General features: G+C 39.6%; 1 protein-coding gene across 3 annotated transcripts in view; it reads left to right on the top strand.

Annotated features, from left to right (window-relative positions):
• Window positions 1-27,903, top strand: part of FAM13C (family with sequence similarity 13 member C) — a 161,017-nt gene that overhangs the window by 24,829 nt on the left and 108,285 nt on the right. For all 3 annotated transcript variants that reach the window (XM_016185685.2, XM_007517389.3, XM_060190209.1), the window contains one exon: window positions 26,154-26,269. In XM_016185685.2, the coding sequence (XP_016041171.2) occupies window positions 26,154-26,269 (116 nt within the window). The remainder of the gene's footprint in view (window positions 1-26,153; window positions 26,270-27,903) is intronic.

Raw genomic sequence — 27,903 nt, 5'->3', positions numbered from 1 at the left:
AGAGGCGAAGCTCTGGTAACCACAATTTAAACAACAACACAATAGGGGACCAGGTGGTGGTGCACTTGGTTGAACGCACATGTTAAAATGTGCAAGGACCCAGGTTTGAGTACCTGGTCCCCACCTACAGAGGGAAAGCTTCAGGAGTGATGAAGCAGTATTGCAGGTGTCTCTCTGTCTCTCTTCTTCTCTATCACCCCTTCTTTCTCGATTTCTATCTGTCTCTATCCAATGAATAAATAGAGATATTTTAAGAAATTAAAACAACAACAACAAAAACAGTCCAGTGGATGGGATGGGACACAGAAGTTTGGTGGTGGGAATCATATAGCATTATACCCCTCTTATCCCAGAATTTTGTCAATCATTATTAAATCGCTGATAAAATAAAAACAGAGAGAGAAATATATGAAATATATGAAAATGGCTTCTGTGTTAAATCTTTATAGATCTGTATTTTGATCATCTTTTAAAAATCATTTTATGGGGGGTTAATGGTTGTTGATACATAGGAATAGTTTTGCATCTTCCCATGACGTGTCTCTGCAGAATGCTCTCCTTCCCAACTCAGAGCCTTTCCCAACATCATGCACCAAGATCCCAAAGCCCCTCCTTCTCAACCCCACAGAGACTTTGCTTTGTGTTGTGATGATCTTAAACTGAGTTGAGTTGCAGAACAGAGAAGTAAACATGAAAAATTATTTAAGTTGAGACCTTTGTCTGTTACTGACTGCTCACAACATTTGTCTGATTAGCAGTGTGGTACTAGGGAGAATATTGATTCATAAAGGGCTGCTCACATGGGCTTAACAAGGGTCTTTACAAGGGTCACCTGAGACAGTGTGGGAAGCTAGCGTTTTTCTTTTAGAGTCAGTATCCTCTTATTATTCTCTGGTCTCACAGAAATCACACAGTCTTCACTTCTATCCAGGTGCTAATGGGGCGTGTAATTCTCACACTTGCTCAGACACAGGAAGATTACAGGAAAGGCATATGCTTATATTGCCTTTGATATAATACTACATTATAATCTTGGTTTCAGGGAAACTTTTTCATTCTTTCCTAACATCTCTTACAATACAATGAGATTTTTTTCCCTTTAATTGCTAAGAGGATATTGATTTATTTGAGGTCTTTCATATTGGGTGAAAATTTAAGACATACCTAACTCTTCCTGTTTCCTTTAGGGAAAGACCATTAACACTGAGTATGAACCAAGAGCTGAATATCTGTAAATAATATTATTAGTGAAATCAATTAACATTAATCTGGGCCTTTACTATGTTCCAGTAAACCCATTACCAACTGTGTAGCATGTTTTATGGAAACCCAATATATTGGTCATCACACCAGGTCCCCTGCAATACTTGATGCTGTGGTCTATTTACATAATCATTGTTTTGCCTGAGACCCGCCCTGCCTGCAGGGTATTGGTTTAATCCCCATTGGTCAGAACCTTGGCAACAGCTGTTATGGAAGCTTGCTACCTTCGAGCTCTTTTCTTCTCTCCACCCCCTCTCCTAGCCATTTCCTTTCAAAAGATATATAGGCAGTGACTCAGATCAATAAAGGCATTGTATTGCGTTCCAATCAACCACGAGTCCCTGGTTTCTCTCCCACATGGCTGAGTAAGCAGCAGCCCAGGTTGGCTCTGGCTTTCTTCCCCGCCACGCAACCTGACACCCGTAAGTACTACTAGCTTTTGTACAAATGAGAGAATGAAAAGTCAGAGAGATTTTGTAACCTCTTTAATCAGACTTGAAAGGACTCGAGTGGACTATCTTGTCTATAAAGGTCCAAGCAGTGTCTCTAATAAGAGGTGAAAAGATTACTGTGGATAGAATTTTAGGTGTTTATTTATTCTTCTCTTCTGCTTTAAAACTTTGTGGTGTTCATGAAATCTAAACAGATGTTGAAGGGAATGTTAACTCTACTACAAGTTAACTTCTTGAGGTTGGTGGATCAGGTTTTTTCTGTCTTTGGACATCTCACCACTGAGTAGTCACTCAGCATTATCTGCTTAATGACTCAAAACCTAAATAAATTGGTATATATATCTTTTTCTTTTTTCTTTTGTTATTTATTTTTATTTATTTATTAGTGATTTAATAATGATCAACAAGACTGTGAACAATTCTACACAATTCTCACCACCAGAGTTCTGTATCTTTTTAAAAATTTTTATTTATTTATTTATTTTCCCTTTTGTTGCCCTTGTTGTCTTTTTATTGTTGTTATAGTTATTGTTGTTGTTATCGATGTCGTCATTGTTAGATAGGACAGAGAGAAATGGAGAGAGGAGGGGAAGACAGAGAGGGGGAGAGAAAGATAGACACCTGCAGACCTGCTTCACTGCTTATGAAGCGGCTCCCCTGTCGGTGGGGAGTCGGGGACTCAAACTGAGGAGCTCTGTATCTTGTTCTCTCCATTGAAAGTTTCCCTATTATCCCTCTGGGAGTACAGAAAAATATTCTTTATGAGGTGCAGAAGAAATTTGAGGGAGTAGTACCAAAGGAAGAGGCTAATTCTTATTCATATGGTGTTAGAAAATTAAAAGTATACTAATACTCATTTCTGGGTCATTTTAAGAACTCAAAATCTATTTCCAATTATGGATCTACTTCATGTTCATATTTCTTAAAGTGTTACTAAACCACTGAAACTCTTGCAATGTTAAAAGCAAGAAACCCAGTGCAATGACTGACTTTGAAATTAAGAGCCCTGGAAAGCTAACATGACCTTCAAATAAAATTTTACTTGCTCTTCAGTGAGAGGAAGACTGTACAGTTCTGAATACGCTTCTGTGAAGTTGTTTCTTATAGTGTGTCAACAGCAGGAATTCCCTCTCCAAGACAGGTGGTCTCAGCTAATTGACACAGCATGTGTTGTAGTATCTCTCTGCAGTGACACCATAGCAGCAGTGCGGAGGTGTTTCTTCAGTTTCTGTTTCATGTGAATGTGTTCATTTGTTACTGATAAGAAAGAGAGATGGCCCTTTTTCGTTTTATTGTTTTCCAGGTTTCTTTTCACTCATCCAAATGTAAAATGATTGAAATCCAAGGAGACATAGCTCTGATAAACTCAGGGTCCTTGTAAGAGACGATTTGAGTTGGTGCTTGAATTTACTGGATTTTCATGACATATCCAATTCTAATACTCCTCCTTAAATTAACAACCAGTGTCTTCTTAAGTTGATGCAAAAAGATATTTTAGGAAGGGATGTGGGGTATCTGTAATATACCCAATTACTTTTTAACTCTCTCTCTCTCTCTCTTTCGGCAGTTATTCAAATATGAAGAAATCTTAAGATTAGATGATATACCTTGGGCATTAAATCTCAAAAACTAAAAAAGGAAAATGGCAACTATGTGTCCCAAACAACATAAGTGGCTGAGAAAAGTTTATAGACAGTGGGAAATTTAATACTTTAGCACTCAGAGCTAGATTCTCTAACTGATATGTTACAGAAGAATTCTCCTTACAAATGAACAAAAGCATTTTAAAGGTATTAGTTGTTTAGCAATGGAGCATGCAACTACTAACACACACGCGCACGCACACACACACACATATATATATTCAACATTATATTATCCTATATACTATATATATCATATATTATCCATTCTGACACAAGGAATTTCTGATTATCGCTACACAGTTGCAAAGATGGCACTAGCATATAGCTACATAAGACCTACTACACATGGGAAGAAGAGTAACATCCATAGGATACCTTGTCCCTACTAGCATTTGCTGCCATACTACCGAGGTTGAAGACTTGCTGTCTCTGCTAGAGGCATTTCCCTGAGTAAACCCCAGAGCTAAAGAGCTGAACTGTACTGTGTAAAGATGGAAGTATAGTCTGATGGATACAGTTTCAAATTCCTTTTCAGCCGTCTACATCCTGTGTGATTTAATGCGCTTAAGGTCTTTTTCTGATCTATAAAGATAATAGTTGAGGTTATTGAGGATTAAAAGTCATGGTGACTGTGAACATTTAGAACCCTATTGGAATGAGATACGGAGGAATATTCACATGCATATAAAACTGACAAAGCTCGAGATCCAACATGAAGTGCCTCTCTCAACCAGAGATGATGTTTTCTCCCTCTCTGGTTGAACTCGGGGAGTACTATCGCTGTGCCAGGGAAATTGCCTAAAACAAAGGTCGCGACATGGTTAGGTGTTTAGGCCTTTTAACTTTTTTTATTAAATAACTGAAGGGGCATTGACAAGGCTTAAAGCACACTCTCTCTCTCTCTCTTTTGTTTTACTAGAACACTGTTCAGCTTTGCATATGGTGGTGTGGGGTATTTAACCTGGGACTTTGGGGCCTCAGGCATGAGAGTCTCTTTGCATAACCATTATGCTATCTACCCCCATCCTACTATCTACCCCTGCCCTAACACTCTCTTGATCAGTCTGCCAGCATGGTGGCATAGTGGCTGACCTTTCTTGTGTTTTTATCCATAAACATATTAACTGTCCTGAAGATATTGATCCAACAGTTTGAAAACAAAAGGGGGGGGTAGCTAATTTTTGAGATTGTGACCTACAGCAAAGCACAGCCACCTCCATCCTCTTCCTCTGTCAGTTCTTCCCTGTGGATGTCTTCTCACTTATATTGAAATTGACATTTGATGTATACGCCTAGATAGCTTCGTCCTATGAAGACCTGAATATTGTCTCTGAAAGAAAGACAAGAACCTTCAATCAACGATAACTAATTTAGACCTAAATAGAAACTGAGCAAATACTAGAGATTTAGGTCCTTATTTTTACTTTGCTTATGTTTTTACTGATACCTTATAAAGACTTTGATAGTTAGAACCTTTATGAGACAACAAGATGAAAATAAAGAAGAAAAAAATAACACCCTATTCAATTCCAGATGGTCTTTATGTCCACATGATGTTAAAAACAGAATGGGGATTCTGTGATTGATTTTTAATACGATGAGAAGTCTGGAGGGAGCCGCTTCTGACTGAATGAGTTCCCCCAGGTGCTGTAGGACACTGGAGTTGGGTGAGCTTTGCCCTACTCAGATTATTCGAAGTTGTCTTGAATTTAGAGGCAAATAAGGGGGCTTACTCTGTTTCTAGGAGGTAATCAACTCTTAGGCACAGACTGGCTAGAAAATGTCATCAGACTGAGCAAGCGCTGGAGGGCTTGAGCTGAGAAAGATGGAAATCTAGGTTAGGCTGGTGAAATAGCTCACTTGTTTAGAGTGCAGACTTTGTCTCTCTGCCTCTTTCTAAAAGAAGAGAGAAAGAAAGAAAGAGAGAAAGAAAGAAAGAACGAAAGAAAGAAGGAAAGAAAGAAGGAAAGAAAGGGAAAAGATCTAGTTCACAAAATAACAAAAGTTTTTTTAGAAGCTATCTTTAGGTTTTTGTTTTTTATTTTAATCAGAAAACACAGTAGCTGCAGCTGTACTTAAGTAGCATTTTAGTTAAATTTTCCAAAGCACATCTAGACTTTATTACAGTGTCTGATTGCAGTGATGCAACTCTGAACACATTTTGTTACTGACTAGGGTACTTTTGAAGTTGGTTTGCTTTGGCTTCCTTTCAATTGTGAGCTGAATGCCAAATGAGACTTACCTCAGGGTCTTTTCAGGCTGTATTCTTTGGAAGAAGGTTTCTGCATGGTAAACAAGATTCCAGAGTGTGTCCTTAAAACGTGTACAGGTTATCAGTTGTGTTCCTGTTGCAAAATGAGAGATTTTAGTGTCACGTCTACTGATTTGGCAATTTGGGAAACCCACATTTTCTTCTGAAGGTTATGCCCCCTCCTACTGCTTCCTCACATGCACACACTAACCTGGCCTTGTTGTTTACTTCTCAAATGACTGGTTTCCACTAAGAATCCCTTTCTAAGTGAAACCTGACAGTCATTTGGCTTGGTTTGCCAAATCAGCCCTGGAAAAGTGCATTGTATTAGGAATACAGAGTTGACTGCCTGAGGTAGCTTTATATTCCTCTCTTATACACTGAGAAGTCTAGCGGGCCGGATTTGGAAATGCAAATTGGACCTTATCTGGTAAGAATTGAGATGAAATCATGATGGAATTAAAGTGGGCCCTAGAATCAATGACCAGTATCCCTGTAAGCAGAAAGGACATCTGGAGACATACGGGGGAGAGAACTGTGAAGAGGGGACAGAGATTAGAGTTGCCAACGCCCAGAAATACCAGGAGTCTTTGGACCTGGAAGAGGAAGGGGAGCATTTTCCCCTGAAACTTTGGAGAGAATGAGGCTCTGAAGACAGCTTGATTTTGAATTTCTGGCCCCCACAACTATGAGAGAATAAATTTCTGCTTTTTATCTTAAAAATTTTAATGAAATTGTGTGGAGTTGTACCCCTCTTATCCTATGGTTTTGTCAGTGTTTCCTTTTTATAAATAAAAATAGCAAAAACTTAGCAATAAAAAAATGTGAATGCTACTAAGTTGATCGCTGGGGCTTTGGGCATGAACAGTGAATCCACTGCTCCCAGTGGCAATTTTTCCATTTTCTTCTTCTACTACTTCTCCTCCTCCTCCTCCTCCTTTCTTTCTATCATTATTATGTTTTATAGTTGACAGTAAATACAGTAGTTTGTACATGCATAACATTTCCTAGTTTTCCACATAACAATTCACTAGGCCCCCACTAGGTCCTCTGCTATCCTGTTCTAGAACCTGAACTCTCCCCACCACTCACCCCAGAGTCTTTTACTTTGGTGCAATATACCAACTCCAGTCCAAGTTCTGCTTAGGGTTTTTCTCTTCTGATCTTGTTTTTTTGTTTCTGTAGTTTTTGGGCTCGGGGAGTCTTGCTACCTTGAGAAAGTTGAGGCAGCTTGAATAAGAGATGAGAAATTGCAACAAAATAGTTTGAAGTCAAGTAGAATAGACTCTTTCAAGTTCTGCTGTTCTTAAAGCCACAGATTTCGTGGACAGTTTTTACAGGGACTTGGCCTCATTGTCAACTTTGGGCATAGCTATATGACAAGATGCAGAGATCACTGACTTACAGATCAGATTTTGAACTCATAGGTGTTCTTTCTAAAACAGTGGACATTATGAGTGTCTCTGCATGAGAAAATGCAATTAGTGTAATTCAGAGTCTAAAGATAAAGGAAATATGCTTGGAGTGAGTATATTAACCAGGACCATCAGTGGCATCCTGACCAGGCACTGGGTAAGATTTCTGCCTCTGACTGCTTGTCCTACTGTTCATATCTTGACCCCAGTAGAGTCCCTGAAGGTTAAGGGTCTAGGAAATGAGAGATAGTAAAACCTGCATTTTGAATATGACTGACATAATCTTTGCATTTACTTTAACTCCTGGTCAATAGTGTTCAATAAATGTTAGAATGATAACTATTAATATGGTCCTTCCACTCTAATTTATAGTCAATAATAGTGAGAACTGAAGCTTCTTTTTAGGAACAGGTTAATAGTTTCATGCAAATGTTTACCATAATACACACACACACACACACATATATATATATATATTAGTGAAAATTTTTTTCTTTAATCCTTCACTTACATTTTTCTAAATAAATATTTATTGAGAATCTCATGGGGGGGGCAAGGCTGAGTATTGTCACACCTGGTTGAGCACACATGTTACAATGCTTAAGGACCCGAGTTCAAACTTCCTGACGCCACCTACGTGGGGAAAGCTTTGCAAGTGGTTGCAGCAGTGCTGTAGGCGTCTCTCTGTTTATTTCCCCTCTCTGTCTTTCCCTTCCCACTCAACTTCTGGCTGTCTCTATCCAAATGCATAAATAAAGATAATGAAAATATTTTTAAAAGAATCTCATGGGATATTCTGGAGAGTGAGTCCAGTGAGAGAATAGCCCTCATGGGGCTTTCATTTTAATGTTCATTTTGAGTTTGCATCATTTTAATATTCATTTTGAGTTTGCATCATTTTAATATTCATTTTGAGTTTGCATCATTTTAATATTCATTTTGAGTTTGCATCCTCACCGTACATAAGGCCCAGCATTGCTGTTTCTGGGCATTGGATGAACAGAGCAGGTAATGGAGAGCTAGTAGACAGTTTAACTTAGGAAAGTGATATAAACTGATTTGAAAAATAATTTCTTATGATCACATGGATTTTTTTTTCAGTTTTTCTTAATACATTCACTTCATATAACCGTCTGTTGAACATTTGCTTTTAAGTTGGCTGACTGTCAGGCTCTTTCTTTGTTCCAGATGACTGATGCTTTTTCAAGTTTTCAAAAGTCTTTAATGGGTTTGAGCGGTGGAATGTACCTGTCATACCTGTGGGAGGAGCTTCAAGAGTGGTAAAGCAACGAAGGGGACTTCTTATTCTTTTCTCTGTCCTTCCTTACCACCTTTTCCCTTTCATTACCTTTCCTGTCCTATCTAGTAAAAAAAAAAAAAAATTAAAAAAATAAATAAAAGGAAGAATGGAAGATAATGGCTATGGGCAGCAGTTAAGTAGTCTTACTTCATTGGTGGCAAAAATTAAAACTGTGTAACATCATGGTAATGCAAAGGGACTCTTATGCCTGAGACTCCAGAGTCCCAGTCCTGCCGGGCTGGCTTCGCGTGCGGGAGACAGATGACCAGGGACTCATGGCTGAGCTGGGAAGCAGTATCTCTTTATTCATGTGGAACGCAGCACAATCTAAGCCATCTCTAATCACAATCCTGTCCTTATATATATATACTCGACAAGTAGGGTGGAAACAGGATGTGACGTAGAGAGGGTGGAGCAAAAAGAGATTGGTGAAAATCAGGGTGTGACAAGGAGAGGGGGTGGAGCAAAACAACATCGTGAACCAGTGGGGATTAAACCGATGCCCTGCAGGCAGGGCGGTGCTTAGTTAACAGTGGTTATGTAAATAGAATACAGTGTTAAGGGGGAGGATTAAACAAGTGAAACAGAAGGGGTTTTAGAAGCAGAATTAGAAGCAGACCAACACAGTTCAATCCCTCCACACCACTATAAGCCGGAACTGAGCAGTGCTCTGGTAAAGAGTAAATAAATAAGTAAGTAAGACAATCCTTAGCATGAGTGGTGCCATAGTAGTGTTTGGGTCTATGATATTCTGATATCTTACTGAGAAAAATCCTTTCCATAGGTTACTTTTACTTGGAAAATTCGTTAATTCTACATGTGCCAGCTGGTCTTACTGTGCTTTTAAAGAAGCCCCCAATTCCACTCTTTGAAGTCCAGATTTCCTTGTGACTAAAGTCTAATAAAAGACTTAGAAATAAACAGCCAAACCACTGTCAATTGGAAAATTACATAAAAGAGTTGCTTGGGTCTTTGCTAGATCAAGGCGTGACCTCTACAGAGTTGGTTTGCTTTGTGCATTAGATGAAGACTTTTTAAGGAGGAGTTAATATTTTGCAACTTTGTGTCATTCCTCAAAGTATAGTACCTGGCATTACTGAGAGACCCCGTTATCAAAGACTGCTCAACTTTTGCACTAATATTAAAACAAACAAATATTAAAAACAAACACATAATGCAAGTGAATGCATGTCAGTTACAAAATGATAAGTGTATTCATTCTCTTTACAACTGTAAAATTCTTGCTGTAGTTTTCCTAATAGAATTTACCTGCATGCTGTGGTTAATTTATTTTGTACTTGAGACAGTAGAGTATACGGTATTTCCTTTTCACACCAGTCCATTTTAGTTCCGAATATAAAATGCTTTGAAACTACATTTCTGTAAAGTCAAAGCCCATTTAAACATTGCTGATTTCTGAGATATTATTTCCCCTTTTTTCCTCTTTTATGTACTTTCTTTTTGTTTTTTTTTTCCAGAGGTTATTGCTGGGCCTTTGTGCCAATACTATGAATCCACTGCTCCTGGTGGCCAGTTTTTTCTTTATTTTTTCTTTCTGTTATTATTATTATTTGACAGAACAGAGAGAAATTGAGAGGGGGGAGCTAGAGAGGAAGGGAGAATGATGCCTGCAGACCTGCTTCACAACTGATGAAATGTCCATGTTCCCAGAGAGACAGAGAATGGGAAAGCTAGTGGGGAGGAGATAGGATATAGAGATTGGGTGGCGGGAATTGTGTGGAGTTGTAACCCCCCCCCATCCTATGATTTTGCTAATGTCTCCTTTCTTAAATTAAAAAAAAAATGTCCCTGCCACAGGTGGGGAGTGGAGGCTTGAACCTGGGCCCTTGTGGATGGTGATGTATGTGTTCAATCAGCTGCACCACCACCACCCGGTCCCCATCCACTTCCTTCTCCAAACTCCATAGAAATAAAAAAGTAGGAATCTCACAACAAACCCATACGTTTTAAAGACTGGAGAGATCTGAAATTGCCACTTTTGAAAGGAGGATGTTGGGATTTAGCCATTCTCCTTTATGCTAACTCTTTTAATATTTGTGCAAATGGTTAGAATTCCCTACAGCTCTCCAGTGACTCTGCTGGAGAGAATAGAAAGCAAGTGAACCTTGTTAACATGACAGAGCTCAGTGTTGAAAGCTGTGAAATGCTCTGCTTAATGTGATGTTTTGTTTAGTTCTTGGAAGGCTTTCAGTGTTTATAGCTTTCATGTATTCATGACTTAGAAGAAAAGTGGAATTTTACATTACATAACATCATCTGTGAAAAATAGATAGGACTCTGTAGAAGCATTTAGCACTCTGATTCTCTCCTAATACATTCAGCCCGTCCTTTAAGAAACACACTGGATAAGTCAAGCTAACGGATGGAAAGCGGTTTGAAAAGTTTGCACACTACAAATCCCAGCTGCTGTGAGTATCTGGCAGTTTCTTCTTCATTCAGGAAAGCAGCTGCTCAGAGCCTTTCCCCAGGCCAAATTCAGTCTTGTTCCATTTACAGAAATGAAGGTACAAGCTATGAGAAAGTGGCATTCCAATATAAAGATTTTCTAGTTCCTGTTTCCCAAAGATTTAGTTCACATTTCCCTTAAATTAGTAACAAATTTTAGAGAGTTTTTGCCGTGGGAGTTTGCACACGTGTACATGCACACATGTGCGAGTGTGTGTGTTTTGCTGCCCAAATTCACTTGGTATCTTTTAGAATTACGTACTGGTGCTTAGTGGACATGTTACTACTGACTCAGTGAATCAGCAAATGATATGTAAGCATTTTGAGAAAGTGAGAGAAATGAAAGAAATAGCCTTGTGGCACACCTGGTTAAGCCCACATAAGTAATAGCCTTGGGGGCTGGGCAGTGGCACACCTGGTTAAACCCACATACTAAGAAGCACAAGGACCAATGCAAGTATCCAGATTCCAACCCCGGTTCCCACCTATAGTGAGGATACTTCTCAAGGGATAAAGCAGGTCTGCAAGTGTCTTTCTTTCTCCCTCTTTACCTCACCCTCCCATCTCAATTTCTCTCTGTCCTACCCAATAACAATGACAACAACAACAAAAAGGAAAAATATAGCTGCCAGGAGCAGTGGATTCATAGGGTGGGCACTGAGCCTCAGCCGTAACCCTGGAGACAAAAGAAAAAAAAAAGAAAAAGAAATAGGTATCCTCCTTTGAGATGTTTATACTTTTAATTTATTTTTTTTAATATTTATTTATTTCCATTTGTTGCCCTTGTTGTTTTATTGTTGTTGTAGTTATTATTGTTATTGTTGTTGTTGGATAGGACAGAGAGACATGGAGAGAGGAGGGGAAGACAGAGAGGGGGAGAGATAGACATACACCTGCAGACCTGCTTCATTGCCTGTGAGGCGACTCCCCTTCAGGTGGGGAGCCGGGGCTCAAACCCAGATCCTTATGCCGGTCCTTACACCTTTTTGCCACGTGCGCTTAACCTGCTGCGCTGCTACCACCTGACTCCCAAGATGTTTATACTTTTAACATGCACGAAATACACATCTACTTTAAGTACCACAAAGTTCTATAGAATTAAATACTATGGAGAATTAGAGGAGAGTTTAGAGAGAGAGAGGGCTGCCAATGTGACCTCAAGTCATTAGAAGAGATGGGATTTGAGAGCATCCACCAATGGCATGGATGGCATGTTCATATTCAAATTCATATATTCCAATTGAATCTTCAAGTGTCATAGTGTTTGTCAATGGAACATTTGGGAGATGAATCAATGTTCTCATAAGAAGAGTTGAGAGAACTTACTTACTTTTTCTCTCTGCCATGTAAAGATACCGAAAATAGATATCCATCTGCACGCACATAAGAGGGTCTTAGCAGGATATGAATTACCTACTATTTTAGTCTTGGATCTTCAGACTCCAAAACTGTGAGAAATAAGTTTCTGTTGTTGAAACCACCCAGTCTGTGTAGTTTTATTGCTTTAGTCGCCTAACTTGACTAAGACAAAAATACAAGAAGAGGATGCCTGCAAGGAGGGGACTGTCCAGGCGCCTTAAGCACTTTGCATCTTGTGCTCACTAAGATCATTCATTACAAAGATCTGAAAAATGGGAAAATGGCGGGGGGGGGATCAGCATGGGCTTAACAAAGGGCTGGAACTCTTGTCTTGTATATTCTTTTGGTTGTTACGGTTTTCCTCATGGTCTGTCTTCATCTGCTGATGTAGTCCCATAGCTAGATCTGCCCCTGGTTTTTCTGAACAGATTTTTCAGTAAAAATTTAAAGAAGTGTCTATAGACAATGCAGAGATTTTTTTTTTTTTTTTTAATAATCAGAATCAGAAGCTCACTGTTGCCCAACTGCTCACTGACTGTGAGGTTTTTTTTTTTTTTTTTCCCTGAGTTTTAGAGCTTTAAGTGTGCCTGAGAAACTGCGGATATTTTTGTTTGAAAATTTCAATATTTCTTTGGGAATAGAAGAATAACTACATTCTTGAGAAACTAACTAAGATAAACCAGGGAGCTTGTGAAATGAAATCTTTAGAGCAGTTTAATAATTTCAGAAAATAAGATAGTAGAAAGTCCATGTTAGTAGGCTGTTCTCATCTCCTGAAAATATCTCACTTATAAAGAGGACTTGATATGTGGGGACAGGATGGTAAGGAACAAAGTGAAATGTGAACTGGTCAAGGTGTATTGTATCAAATCAAAAGACTCTGTGGAACATGGGCTGGGGGTGAGTTCTCCAGTGTAAACTAAGTTTGCAAAAAAGGAAAGAAAGAAAGAAAGGAAGGAAGGAAGAAAGAAAGAAAGACATTTTATACTAATGTAACACCATTATGTTGCTTTAGCCAAGTCACCTCCCATCAATTCTTGTCTTAAAACATTACATTTAATTTTTTCTTTTTTAAAAGGTGTCCCTCCCAAGTAAGGGTCTGTAATAAGAACTATTTAAAGCATCTTGTGGTCTGGGAGGTGGCACAGTGGATAAAGCATTGGATTCTCAAGCATGAGGTCCTGGGTTCAATTCCCAGCAGCACATGTACCAGAGTGATGTCTGGTTCTTTCTCTCTCCTCCTATCTTTCTCATTACTAAATAAATAAATCCTAAAGTACCTTAAATATAAACTCAAACAAAATGATTTAAAACATAGGTATTTAATTTATTTGAAAATCACAGAAGTGGAGACTTCAGATTCTTAAAATTATAGTTACCTTGTAAACTGAAAATCATCCCCCAGTTTCTGTAACATACTTGAAAGGTGAGTGTTTGAGAAGGGAGGCTTGAGAAGGGAGGCAGGCTTGGCAAAGGTGTCATTCTTTTCACCCCACTTTTGTTGCCCTTGTTGTATTGTATCATTGTTGTGATTATCATTATTATTGTTGTTATTATTGTTGGATAGGATAGAGAGAAATGGAGAGACGAGGGGAAGACAGAAAGGTGGAGAGAAAGATAGACACCTGCAGACCTGCTTCACCATCTGTGAAGCAACCCCCCTACAGGTGGGGAGCCAGGGGCTCGAATCCGGATCCTCACGCCGGGCTTTGCACTTTGCACCATGTGCGCTTAACCCGCTGCCCAACCCTCAGAGGTGTCCTTTTTGCCTTTCCTTCATGCCTCTGCCCTGTGACTGTGACCAAACTCTAGTAGGAAGGCATAAGCCTTGTTACTTGAAGTATAGGTGCTAAGTCACTGCTTTGGTTGTCTTACTCAGTCATGATTTTCAGATTTCTTGTGCTGAAAACGGTGTTCCTTTATAAATATGTAACTTGAGTGTCCTGTGGAAACAGTGGCACCTATTTTAAAACACAGCTTCGTGCCTTCAGATGAAAGTATGTTATTGAGTGTACTTATATTAATATGCATTTTCTGTTTCACCCCGGTTTCTTCCTACATGGAGTTAAAATCGTTTACCATTGCACTGTCAGGGGATATAAGCACAGTCAGGCAATAACTCTCTTTCTCTCTACATTTTTCTCCACATCCCTTTCTTAGTTTTTCTTAAGAATATCTCTTCTCCACGTGCCTGTCTTGTCTCTCAAGTGGTTTTTAAATTAAACGATTTTATTTTGAGTGATAGAAGTTACTACATACTCAGGAAGCGCTTCAGTAGTGGATTAGTTATAAATTAATATTTATAAGGTAATATTGATACGTTACTATCTCTCCCATAAAAAGAATACAGAGAGACATATGCTCTCTTTCCTCCCTCTCCGGATATACTACATGATGGTGTCTGTATAGTCTATAATAAAATATTTTTTTCAGCTTGATTTTGAATTCCACAGTATATCATTTATCCCTTAAGTATTTGTGTCTCTCAAGAGTCCCCTCCATGTTCTCTCTGTGCACATGCAGAATGGTGTTATGCCACTTGTGGTCTGAGTTAATTTCATGCTCAATCCCAAGCATGTCTTCCTACCCTCGATCTTTATCTGGGATTCCAGCTTGTCTGTTTATCCTTGTCTACTTGATGCCTCCAGGGCCCTAGTCCTCAACTCTTCCTCAAAACCATTTCTCTTTCTTTCTCCATCTTGGGTAGAAGTGATACTATTCAACCCAGATATTGATGATTATATCAAGTCCAGAGACTGACACGATTTTCAAGTCTTCCTCTTTTTCATGCAACCATAATCAGTCACCACAAGCCTATTCATTTGTTTATTATTATTATCATTAATTATTTTTGCCTCCAGGATTATTGCTGGAGTTTGCTGCAGTACTATGAATCCATTTCTCCTGGAGGTGATTTTTTTCCCCATTTTTTATAGCATAGGACAGAGAGAAATTGAGAGGGGTGGGGGAGATAAAGACAGAGAGAGAGAAAGAGACACTTGCAGACCTGTTTCACTGCTTGTGAAGTGACCTTCCCTGCCCCTGAGGTGGGGAGCCAGGGTTTGAACAGGGATCCTTGCACTTAGTATTATGTGTGCTACTGCCCAGCCCCCTTGTTTAATGTGCTTTAAGTCAATCTTTGTCCTAAAGTTTTTCTTCATTCTTTCACGATGTAAGCCATGTGGCTGTCATCTATACCTTGAGGTACTATGTCTACTTATTATCCCTATGTTCTTCACCCTCCTCTCTCTCTCTCTCTCTCTCTCTCTCTTTCTCTCTTTCTTTCTTTCTTTCTTTTTTTCTTTCTTTCTTTCTTTCTTTCTTCTTTTACCAGAGTACTGCTCACTTCTGGCTTATGGTGGTGTAGGGGATTGAACCTGGGACTTTGGAGCCTGAGGAATGAGAGTTTCTTCTTCTTCTTTCTTTATTTATTTTATATCTTTATTGGGAGATTAATATTTTACAGTTGACAGTAAATACAATAGTTTTTACTTGCAAAAAATTTCTCAGTTTTCCACATAACAATACAACCCCCACTAGGTCCTCTGCCCTCCTGTTCCAGCACCTGAACCCTCCCCACCCACCCACCCCGGAGGCTTTGACTTTGGTGCAGTACGCCGACTCCAGTCCAGGTTCTGCTGAGTGTTTTCTCTTCTCATCTTGTTGTTCAACTTCTGTCCATGAGTGAGACCATCCCATATGCATCCTTCTCTTTCTGACTTATCTCACTTAACATGATTCCTTCAAGCTCCACTCAACATGATGTGAAGAAGGTGAATTCACCATTTTTTACAGCTGAGTAGTATTCCATTGTGTATATAGACCACAACTTGCTCAGCCACTCATCTGTTGTTGGACACCTGGGTTGCTTCCAGGTTTTGGCTTTTACAAATTGTGCTGCTATGAACATGGGTATACATACACAAATCTTTTTGGATGGGTGTGTTGGGCTCTGTAGGATATATCCCCAGGAGAGGAATTACAGGGACATGGAGTGGGTCCACTTCTAGCCTTCTTAGAGGTCTCCAGACTGCTTTCCACAGTGGTTGGACCAATTTACCTTCCCACCAGCAGTATAGGAGGGTGAAGAAGAGTTCTTCTGTCCCCACATCTTCTCTACCATTTGTTGTTGATATATTTTCTGGTGTGTGACATTCTCACAGGAGTGAAGTGGTATCTCATTATTGTCTTTCTTTGCGTTTCTCTGATAATCAGTGACTTTGGGGCATTTTTTCATGTGTTTCTCAGCCTTTCAGATCTCTTCTGTGCTGAATATTCTGTCCATGTCCTCTTCCCATTTTTAGATGGGTTCATTTGTTTTCTTGTTGTGGAGTTTGGCAAGCTCTTTATATATTCTGGTTATTAGCCTCTTGTCTGATGTATGGCATGTAAAGATCTCCCATTCTATAATAGTCACATGAGGATCTCTACAACTTTAAGTGATCAGGCTGACACCTGAGCAGATGACCTCACCTATGTGTCCTGGAAACCTCATCTCTCCAGAGCCCTGCCCACTAGGAAAAGATAGAAATAGGCTGGGGGTATGGATTGACTTTCCAATGTCCATGTCCAACAAATAAGCAATTACAGAAGGCATATCTTCTACTTTCTGTATCCCACAAAGAGTTTTGATCCATATTTCCAGAGTGATAAATGTTAGGGAAAGGTGACCAGAAGGCTCTGAAATCTAATTCCATCAAGATCCAGAGAGAATGGAGGTGGTGGGGGAGGATACTGAAAAGTTGTAGGTGTGACTTAGAAAAGTAAGACAAGGTAGGACTACGGGAAAAAATGAGAAAAAATATATATCTCCACCCAACCCATATCTGTGATCTTGGGAGAACCAGGACAATTTCCAATGCAGGGAATGGGGACACAGAACTCTGGTGGTGGGAAAGGTGTGGAATTATACTCCTGTTATCTTATAATTTTGTAAATAAATATTAAATCACTATTAAAAATTTAAAAAGGAAGGAAAGAAGAAAAGGAGAAAGAATGGCCAAAATATTGCTTAGTTCTAGTGTGTGGTGGTGCTGGGAAATGATCCTGACTTCTGTGTCCTTGGACATGAAAGTCTGGTGCTCTACCACTAAGCATTTCTTCAGTTTCTACAAACTTTTATCTTCATTAACAGTGCATTTAAGCATGTTTCTTTGTATAAATATTCAGTTTTTGTATAAATTGGATTCTTTGAATAGATTCCAATTTTCATTAACAAAAAAATACAGGCTGGGGGACTGGGCAGTGATACAACCAGTAAGGTCCACCATCTAGAGGAACCAGATATGAGCCTCTGGTCCCCACCTATGGTGTGTGTGTGTATGTGCGTGTGCGTGTGCGTGTGCGTGTGCGTGTGCGTGTGCGTGTGTGTGTGAGCACTGTGGGGTGGGAGGAGATTCGGGAGCAGTAGAGTAGGCTGCAGTTGCCTCTTCTTCTGTTCCTTTATCTCATCCTGTTTCTATCTCTATCATTATTTTAAAAAAGGAAAAATTGCCACCAGGAATAGTAGATTCATTGTGCAGGCACAGAGTCCCAGTGATAACCTTAATGGCAAGAGAGGGAGAGAGAGAGAGAGAGAGAGAGAGAGAGAGAGGCAGTCCCCCGGTCCCCATCTGCAGGAGGAACCTTCACAAGTGGTGAAGCAGGGATGCAGGTATCTCTCTGTCTCTCTTTCCCTGTCTATCAGCCCCTTCCCTCTCAATTTCTTACTGTATCTGTCCAATAAATAAATAAGTATTTAAACATATTTTTAAAAAGAGATATCAGGTTGATTCACTGGTCATCATGGTCACCTTTGCAGACCTGTTCTTGGTAGCTTGAGATACCAATACTATTAGGAAGTAAATCAAGTTGATCATGACAAACATCTGTTTGCTTTCTGCTTTCTTGAGAGCTTTGTTCTATTTGTGGCATGGTTTGGTAACATTCTGCCCGGAAACTTGGAGGCTTATAAAAGACTTAATTACTCAATAGGAAAGAAGCAGAAATGTGACACTTCCTTGATCCAGGTACTTAGATTTTTGGGTAATCACAACAGCCAGATTAGCTACTCTTGCATTTTGGTCCTCTGACTAACCACCACCTGCCTCCAACACACAGTTGGCAAGTTCATTAGAGGAAGTCCTTCGTTTCCTGAGAGATCTCACTCACTCCAGAGTCCTTGTGTCCTTTACCAACATACTGCAAAGGAGAAGAAAAGAAAAAGGAGTAGGGAACAGAAACACCGAGAAAACACATGACTTGTGACTCTCTTGATATTCTGTGTATGCTGTGTTGGTTTTACACTTCAATGCCACTCATCTCAGCTGTTACCGTTTGTTAAATGTGACTGTGCTTATGATGATTTGTAAAGGAAATTTCCTATTTCCACAGTAATGAAGTAAATTCCTATATCAGGACACAGAAAATGAAGGTTACCTCATGTCTCAGACAATGTCACAAATCTAAACCTAAATGTGTATCTGTCAGCTGGCACATAGGGGAGAAACTTATCAAGGAAACCGAGCATACATCACAACTTTAGCTATTTTATGTTATTATGGATGATAGGACTTCCTACCATTTTAAGGAAATCCTGCACCTTCTAGCTTGTCATGTGCTGTGTGGAAACGCTGACTCCTTTATGACATCATAAAACTTGTCCTTGCCCCAAAATGCTCAGGAATACTGTCCCATCACTTAGGAAGCCATACACTCCCCCAGTCCATGGGTCATTTTCTCTTGAATAAATCCATCACTATGTCAGTACCTCTTGTATAAAAATCCTGACTTAAATGAACCATTATTTTGGTCTTCACTTGATTATTCTCAGTAGGGAAAAACGATTTGAAAACTAAAATTCACCTCAGGTTTTCACTGATGAAAAAATAATTTAAACATACCCAGTTCCATGTCCAGTATATATAGATGAAGCACTTGGTGAATGTTATTTAATTTAAAAGGGAACTGAGGAGCAACAAAACATTGGGTTGTCAGAAAAGACATGACACCTTTTTGTGTAGAAAACCAGAAAATACTATATGATGTTTCCAACAACCCAGTAGCTCACTTGGATACTGCACTGTTTCGCCTTGTATGTGACCAGGCATTAAAGCAAACTTTGGTGCTATGGTCTCTTTCACACATACTCCCTCTCTTTCTGGCTCCCTCTCTCTCTCTCTAAAAAAATGTGAAATGAACAAGTTTGATAACATCATTTGAATGCTTATTCCCTACAAGTTCTATAAGAATTTGTAAAATGTTATTACTATTGTAAGCCATGAACTGGGTAATATACCGTCTAAAAGGAAAGCAATAAAATAGTAAATCCTATTTGTGAACTTTGAATGTATACTCATATTCCTCCATGATGTGTTTTATTTTTGTGTATAAGTAATGATGTGTAGAAAATATATTAAGAATATATCTAAATTAGTGTAGTGATCCAATGGATTTTAATTTTGGCAATAAGGTCATTAAAATTTCTAGTTATTCAAAGAAAGCTTGAAGTTATGGTCACACTTGTGTGTTGGTTTAAGTTCAAAAGAACTTGGGGATGATAAATGATGCAGTAAGTTTATAGTAGTTTCCTTTGGTTGTCCTAAAAGTTAAATATATAATGCTTTTGCAAACTATAGTAATAATCAAATGTCTTAGTCGTACACTAATTAGAACTCTTGGGAAGAACAGACTCTCACAAATGCAATACATTGTTATTTACAATAAACTGATGAGTTAAAAAACTAATTTAAATTTTAAGCCTGTAGCTTAAGAAATTAAAATTGTGGCCAAGTGTGGTCATCACATAGTAGATGTCTTATATTGCTCCGTTGATTAACTAGCTAAAGTAACAAACAACAACATCAAAAAATCATCTGAAAACTTGCCAAATTACAACTGGGATTACTTAAGAAACTCAGTAAGCCATGGGGCTGGGTAGTGGTACACCTGGTTAAGTGCACATGTTATCATGCTCAAGGATCTAGGTAAAAGCACCTGGTTCTCTCCTGCAGGAAGAAAGCTTCACAAGAGGTGAAGCAGTGTTGCAGGTGTCTCTCTGACTCTCCCTCTCTGTGCTCCTTCCCTTTGAATTTCTTCCTGTGAAGTAACAGACTCTATCAGAAAGTCAAATGTGAAAGTTATTGGGATCCCTGAAGAAAATGAGAAGTAGAGATGATCAGACAACATATTTAAAGAAATTATAGTAGAAAGTCTTCCATATCTAGGAAATGTTCAAACCGTAGATGTTCAGGAAGCTTAACATACACCTAGGTTCCTGAATCCAAACAATTAACAAAGGATTAGAGTCCCTCAATGAAGTCATAGATGAGATGCACTTAACAGAAATATTCATATTCTTTCACTGCCCCCCCAAAGAATATATGTTCTTTTCAAATGAACATGAATATTCTCAAGGAGTGACAATAAAAACCTTAGTAAGTATGTGAATATTGAAATAAAAAAAAGGTATATTTTCTAACCAGGAGGCTATGAGTTTAAATAACCACAGGCAGAAAAAAAAATACACCTAAACTATGGAGGCTGAACAATATGCTTCTGAGTAACACCTGGATCACTGAAGAAATCAAAAGAGAACTTAAAAATTACTGGGAGAACAAGAAAATGAAGAGACCAATTACTAGACCCTGTTAGATGCAGCAAAAGTTGTTCTAACAGGGAAGATTATAGTAATACAGGCTCATATTTATAAACAGCAAAGATCTCAATAAACAGAAATAATTAAAATAAATAAACAAATAAAAGCATCTCAATAATTTCAGACAAAACAACTTGCTTTAATTTTTCTCAAACTTTTGAACTAAGTGTTATAACTGACCCTGAACAATGATGTTATGAAGTTTATTTGGTTGGATAAACATCTTTAAATATATATTTAAATATTTTATTTGTTTATTTATTCGATAGAGACAGAGAAATCAAGAGCAAAGGATAGAGAGAGAAGGAAGGAGAAATACCTAAAGCGCTGCTTCACCACTCATGAAGCTTTCCTCCTGCAGATGGGGACCAGGGCTTGAACCCAGGTCTTTGTTTACTATTACAAGTGTGTATTACCAGGTACACTGTCACCCTGCCCCTTAAATATAGTTTTTATACTTCTTGGCCAGATATTGTCAACTTTAGGGGAAGGGCTGTGTAGAAAGTATTCATCTTCACTCACTCTGAAAGACACTGTCTACCATAAGGGCTTTCCTTAGCTTCTTGGTTACTCTTGTCACTGGACAGGTGTTGGTGTTCAGCTGGAACCAAGAAGTGAGCTCAACAAAGGGGTAAGTCCTTGTCCCCATGTTTCTAGCTAAACCTCTACTGTAGGGATAACTAGGATGGTCACTGTCTTAACTTTTCTATATATCCTAAGTTTAAATATATGATTACTGTCAGCATATTACTTATTTTAAAATTTTATTTTTATTAGTGATTTGACAGTGTCATACAAAAATTGTAGGATTAAGATTTCAGGTGTATAATTTCATACCTACACGTGGTGTAAGTCACCATACTTTCTACTGAAATTCTGTGCCCCATAACCACCATAGTTCTCACAAAGTTTAGCAGACAATTTGGATATCAATTTTTTATTGCTAGTACATGTGTTGTAGTCAACTATGTTTCATACAACATATAGCCAGTAATTCCACTCCTGGGCATGAACACACTAATTCAAAGGAATATGCATCCCAGTGTTCTTAGCTGCACTATTTACTGTGGAGAAAAGATAGAAACAATTTATACTACCAAGTGCAGATGACTAGAAATTATTTTATATATATATAAATTTAAAAGGGGATTTGGGCTATGTTGTAACTTGAGACTTAAAGAGGAGCTCGGGCTGTAGTACATAGTAAAGTATCCGCAGATCCACAGTTGCCGGGCTAGCTTCGCGGGCAGGAGACAGACGATGAGGGACTCATGGCTGAGCTGGGAACACAGTTCAGTCTTTATTGATGAGTGAGAATGCAGTGCAATCTATCTAATCTCTCTTCATTAGAAAATCCTGTCCTTTATGTCTCCTGAGGTGGAAGTGTCAGGTTGTCAGGTCAGAAGAGGAAATATGTAGGATAGGGGTGGGGAGAAGGCAAAAGCGTGAGAACCAGTGGGGATTAAACGGTGGAAAACAGGCTGTGACTAGGAGAGGGGGCGGAGTGGAAAAAGAGTGCGAACCAGGGGGGATTAAACCAATGCAGGTCTCAAACAAGACAACGGTTATGTAAATAGACCACAGAGTTAAGCAATACAAGGGAACCTAACGTGATGATCAAAACAGAAGGGGTCTTAGAAGCAGAATTAGAAGCAGACCAGCACACAGTGGGGAGCTGAGAACAAACAGAGGCTTTATTGGGGTGAAATGGGTAAAAGGCAAATATTTATCTAGGTGGTGCAAATAAGCGGCTCCATTTAAGGTAAAGCAAAAGAGAGGTTTGTTAGGGCAGTACTAAAGTATAGGACATATATTTTAGATACAAAAAATAAGCACTTATCATCAGGAGTTAAGAGTACAGTAGGTCCATAAAGTCTTTGAATACTTATCAGAAGTTCAGTCCCATAAGATAAACAATTATCAGCTGAGGTGGAGGTTGTTCATGGCTGTGGGTAGGGGAGTCTTAGAGTTTAGCAGCAAGCAGTCACAGGTGCTCAGTTCCCAGGAGCAGTAGCCATGGTGATACTTGGAACAGACTCCTCAGAGATGCCTCTGACCAGGAGAAGCAGCAGCCTCCAAAGAGAGCTTTTATACATTCCCTTGTGTGTCCCCATCTCAGGCTGACATTATTTGTATGCTAATTGTCCCAAACTCCCTTTGGGGTCACAACAAAATATATATTATTTTTTTTAATAAAATACTATTCTGCAATCCAAAACAAGATTGTATTACTTGTAACAAAATGGATGAAACTGTGATCATGCTTAATGAAATAAGTAAAACTTTGAAGGATAACTATCAGCATAGTACTTATGGAAGCTACCATTTTACATCCTGCATCTTACTGTTTGGGATTTCAAGACTTTGCTGAGGTGACTGGTACACAAGGTTTTTTAAGTGAAGAGCTAGGAAAAGGAAGTAACTAAATGAAAATCTATTCCTTTTCTTGTGAACAACATTTTCCAAGTTCTCAGCAGCTATGGGAGAAAGTAAACAGGAGGCGTTTCCTGAGCAAGGCTGAGCCTGGGTTTTAATTAGGGTGGGTCTGGAGATCAGCACTTCTGAAACATGATCTCACTTCTTGCCATTGGGCAGGACAACATCTGCCATTACAGTTACACATGCATTTTGCACCCAAATCTTTTCTGTTGGTTAGTATTCAGGATGAGTTATACTGAACTTCTTAGCTATTCCTCCCCAAGTCGACATTACCATCTTAAAGTTTCTTTTCTTTTTTTAAAAAAAAGATTTATTTATTTATTTATTTATTTATTTATTTATTTATTTATTTATTTATATAGGAGGAGAGAGAAAGAGCCAGACATCACTCTGGCACATGTGCTGCTGGGGATTGAACTCAGGACCTCATGCTTGAGAGTACAATGCTTTATTCACTGCGTCACCTCCCGGACCACCATCTTAAAGTTTCACATTTAGCTGACAGTGCTTTTTCTTCTTCATTTGAATCAGGGACTTGTCAGCTGCCCCCCAACCTCTCCTGATCCACCCACTTCAGTGAAAAATTCTCCAGAAATACTTCAAGACCTCTAGTTGGAGCGGATTAAGTTAGTGCTTTCTTCACTTCCTCTTATTAATTGCAAACTAAATTGTAAAATCCTTGGCAGTTCAAGGGTGCGTGACTGCTAACCCTTCAAAACCTCTTGTGTTTAATTCTGTGTCAAAGGATAAAATGTTATTTGAAAATTATTCTCAAAAAGGTCTGTGATTGTAGCTCACAGGGCAGGATGCCTGCATTACGATACCTGACCCAGGTGTGAGCCCTGGTAGCACAGTGAGGTGCAGTGCTAATCGATGAGACTCTGAAGCTGGGATATCTCTCCTCTCTCTTTCTCTCTCTCTCTCTGTCTCTCTCTTTCTCTCTCTCTCAAAATATGACCAGAGCAGTGAAATTGTACATATGTGAGGTCTGTGGTCCACACAAGTGCAACAACAATAACACAATGCCTTTTTCTGAAAGGTAAAGTTTTAATATAATGAAAAGATTTCATTTGTACTTTTAGAGATTAAAAGAGAAGGGCTGGGTAGGGGTGCACCAGGCTGAGCACAGAGGACACAGGTTACAATGGGCAAGGACTTGGGTTCACGCTTCTGGTCCCCATCTGCAGGAGGAAAGCTTTGTGAGCGGTGAAGCAATGTTACAGGTGTCTCTCTGCCTCTCTCCCTTTCTACCACCCCCTTCCCTCTCGAGTTTTGGATGTCATTATCCAATAAATAAAGATAATACATTTTTTAAAAGAAAGATTAAAAAGCTATTTCTTTAGGCCTTAAGGTATTAAGGTTTCTAAATAAGATGTTTAAAATTAAGTTAATAGTAGTGTAGAAACATGAAGCAAGTACTTCATCACAAAAAGCCCCCACCCCAACTCTTCATCTTCACTACTCCAGCCTTTAGGTTCACAATTAGTCAACAACTTGTTTGGCTTTGTATGTTAACTCGTTTCAGCTACCAGGTTCCAGATGCTAACATGATGCCAATCAGACTTCCTTGGACAGACAACTCCCCAATGTGTCCTGGAGCTCCGATTCCCCAGAACCCTGCCCCACTAGGGAAAGAGAGAGACAGGCTGGGAGTATGGATCAACCTGTCAATGCCCATGTTCATCAGGGAAGCAATTACAGAAGCCAGACCTTCCACCTTCTGCATCCCATAATGACCCTGGGTCCATATTCCCAGAGGGATAAAGAATAGGAAAGCTATCAGGGGAGGGGATGGGATACAGAGTTCTGGTGGTGGGAATTGTGTGGAGTAGTCCCCCTTTTATCCTATGGTTTTGTCAGTGTTTCCTTTTTATAAATAAATAATAATAATCAAATAGCTTTTGCCTTTGCTGATCTCATTTCAGTGAAATTGCCAAGGATTTAATTAATGTTGAGATTTGATGGTTTTTATAAAACATTTCTTCATTCATTAAGTGCCTCTAGCTGACAAATTTTCAAGGGCTTTCTGGTGACATCCATTCAGAAACCTTGAGAACTTGGAGTACTATCCCCATCTTAGAGACAGAGAAACTGAGGTCAAGATAACCATGTACTTCCCTGAGACCACACACACCCAGCAAGTAGCTTGCAGGGTTCTTTCACTGGGATTATGAAATGGGTTGGATCGACCTTCCCGTGGTGCATCCCGTGAGGACCCATTCATTGGGGAAACTGATGATCCTTCCCAGCCGACTGAATCCACATGGATCCCAGTCACTTTCAAAGCCAGCAACAAGCAGCTCCTGACAGCTTTCAACCTGACGCTGTTGACTGGCTACGGAAGAAGGGCAAACGCTAGAAGAAGAATGAAATGGGTTATTTCACTGTTTGAGTTGCTATAGAAGTTTTCATGGGCAGTTATTAGTTCTAAGGAACCATTACACACTAATGTCATGCTCACACATTTTATATGGACTATTTTGATGCTTGAAACTAGAAGCATAGAAAATGGAATTGAAAACATTGGTAGGGCTAATTGATTCCTTTTTCTCAGTTCTGTTTCTCATTTTTCTGCTACTATCGGAAGGTATTCATAGGGAGGGGGAGAGGGGCCTAGCTTACCGCTGCTGCAAAAAAAATGAAGCTATACTATAGCCTACAAATTGGATTTTCACATACATTTATTAACTAAGTACTAGTCTAAAGTATTTCAATACCTGTAAGATTTTATGGCGTAGCTAAATCTTTTAAGTTTAAAGTTTGTTTCTCTTTCAGATTGATAAATTTCAAGTCACTCCTTTTTTTTTTTAATGCCTGTAGATTCTGCTTAAAAAAAAGTTTCCTAATCCTACCCCCACCCCTTCCTTAACACTACGGAACGGATAGCTGCTGTCAGCTCATCTTCTTTCACTGTTTTTACCTTGCAGGGGACAGAGCATGTGCTACCTAGCCAGTCTGAACATCGAAGAGCAGGAACCTTGGCTCATGAGAGCCCACCGAACCATGCATTCAGGTGCCAGGAAACAGTGAGGCTTCAACCCAGGTGAGCCTCGTGTTGTAGAAAGCCTCACCGTGCCTGGAGTACGTTCACCATGAATGCCAGTGTGCCTCCCATCAGAGGACTCAAGGCTTTCTGACTTTTGATGCTGACCTTTATAGTCGAAGTGCTACATGAAAAGCTGCCTTTGTGTTTAAGAGCATTGTTAAATTGCCCATTTCCTGTTCAAACTATTCACCTTCAGACTCAGAGGGGAGTGGAGACAGGATGCCACAGGAGAAAGATGCTGATTTCTTTTTGTCTTCTTTCATTCCATGGTAGAGATTATTAGGTTCTGGGTGGCTGGGCCATAGCACGCTGGGTCAAGTGCCCATAGTACACAGTACAAGAACCTGGGGGTCGGGCGGTAGTGCAGCGGGTTAAGCACAGTGGCACGAAGCACAAGGACCCGGGTAAGGATCCCGGTTCAAGCCCCTGGCTCCCCACCTGCAGGGGAGTCGCTTCACAGGCGGTGAAGCAGGTCTGAAGGTGTCTATCTTCCCCTCCTCTCTCGGTTTCTCTCTGTCCTATCCAACAACGACGACATTAATAACAACAATCATAACTACAACAATTAAAAAAAAGTACAAGAACCAGAGTTTGAGGCCCCCAGTCCTCATCTGCACGTGGGTCATTCACAAGTGGTGACACAGGTCTGCAGGTGTCTATTTCCCTTTCTCTCTCTATCTTCCCCATCTCTCTCAATTTCTCTCTGTCCTGTCCAAAAAAACAGAAAAAAAGATGGCCTCCAGGAGTAGTGGATTCATACTGGCACCCAGCCCCTGCTATAAACCCTGGAGGCAGAGAGAGAGAGGGAGAGAGAATTATTATTATGGTAATTAGCAGTGAACATCATACCAGTTGTTTTTCACATGTTATATCATTAGTCTCCACTTTTTGCTCATAAACTGAGTACTCCTAGCTCCATCTTCTGGAAGCGGAGCCTGGGACTGAGACACAGTGGGGCACTTGTCTGAGGCTGCACAAGGGGGAAAAAAAAACAAATTCTGAAGCTACATCTGTCTGGTGATGGCTTAGTAGGTGTGGAGTGTGTGCTCATTCAAGTGACTTTGTTAAGTCCTGACGCAGCCTCAGTGCTGACCTCTCTGCATTGCTGGACCTGCAGGAGTCAGCCCTGGGTCCCAGGCAAGGATGTGGGTAGAAGCTGTCTCCTGGGGTTGGCCTGACATTCTGACGGGGAGCCTAGCATGGCAGCTGTCAATGGAAAGTTTCTTCTGGAAATAAACCGGAGAAAGAATCCAAATACTCGTTGTGTCAGCTGTTGCGGTGCGATCCTGTGTGCAATGTAATCATAGCCCGCAGTCAGACGGGGAATGCTGTGCTTCTAGAATGACCTTTAGAAAAGTTGTTTGTTTTTTTTTTAAAGCTGCACAGTCTAAATGCATCAACAACTCCAGAGATTAGCTGTAGTCTGTAATCATGTTTTAAAATATTTCTGCAATTTATATAGCGTGTAGCAGCGATAATCAGTAAGAAAAATAATTGAAAGACATATTTAAAGTAATAAACTGTTATCAGTGTTACCCTTCAGGCAATCAATTATTACTGTCACAGTTAAAATCACTATTAAATCATATATATTTTGGGCTAAAGGGAGCTCACTAGGTAGGCTGTATATA

The sequence above is a fragment of the Erinaceus europaeus genome, chromosome 1, assembly GCF_950295315.1.
Source record: "Erinaceus europaeus chromosome 1, mEriEur2.1, whole genome shotgun sequence".
In the NCBI taxonomy this organism is placed as follows: domain Eukaryota; kingdom Metazoa; phylum Chordata; class Mammalia; order Eulipotyphla; family Erinaceidae; genus Erinaceus; species Erinaceus europaeus.
This window is presented reverse-complemented; position numbering and strand designations above follow the sequence as displayed.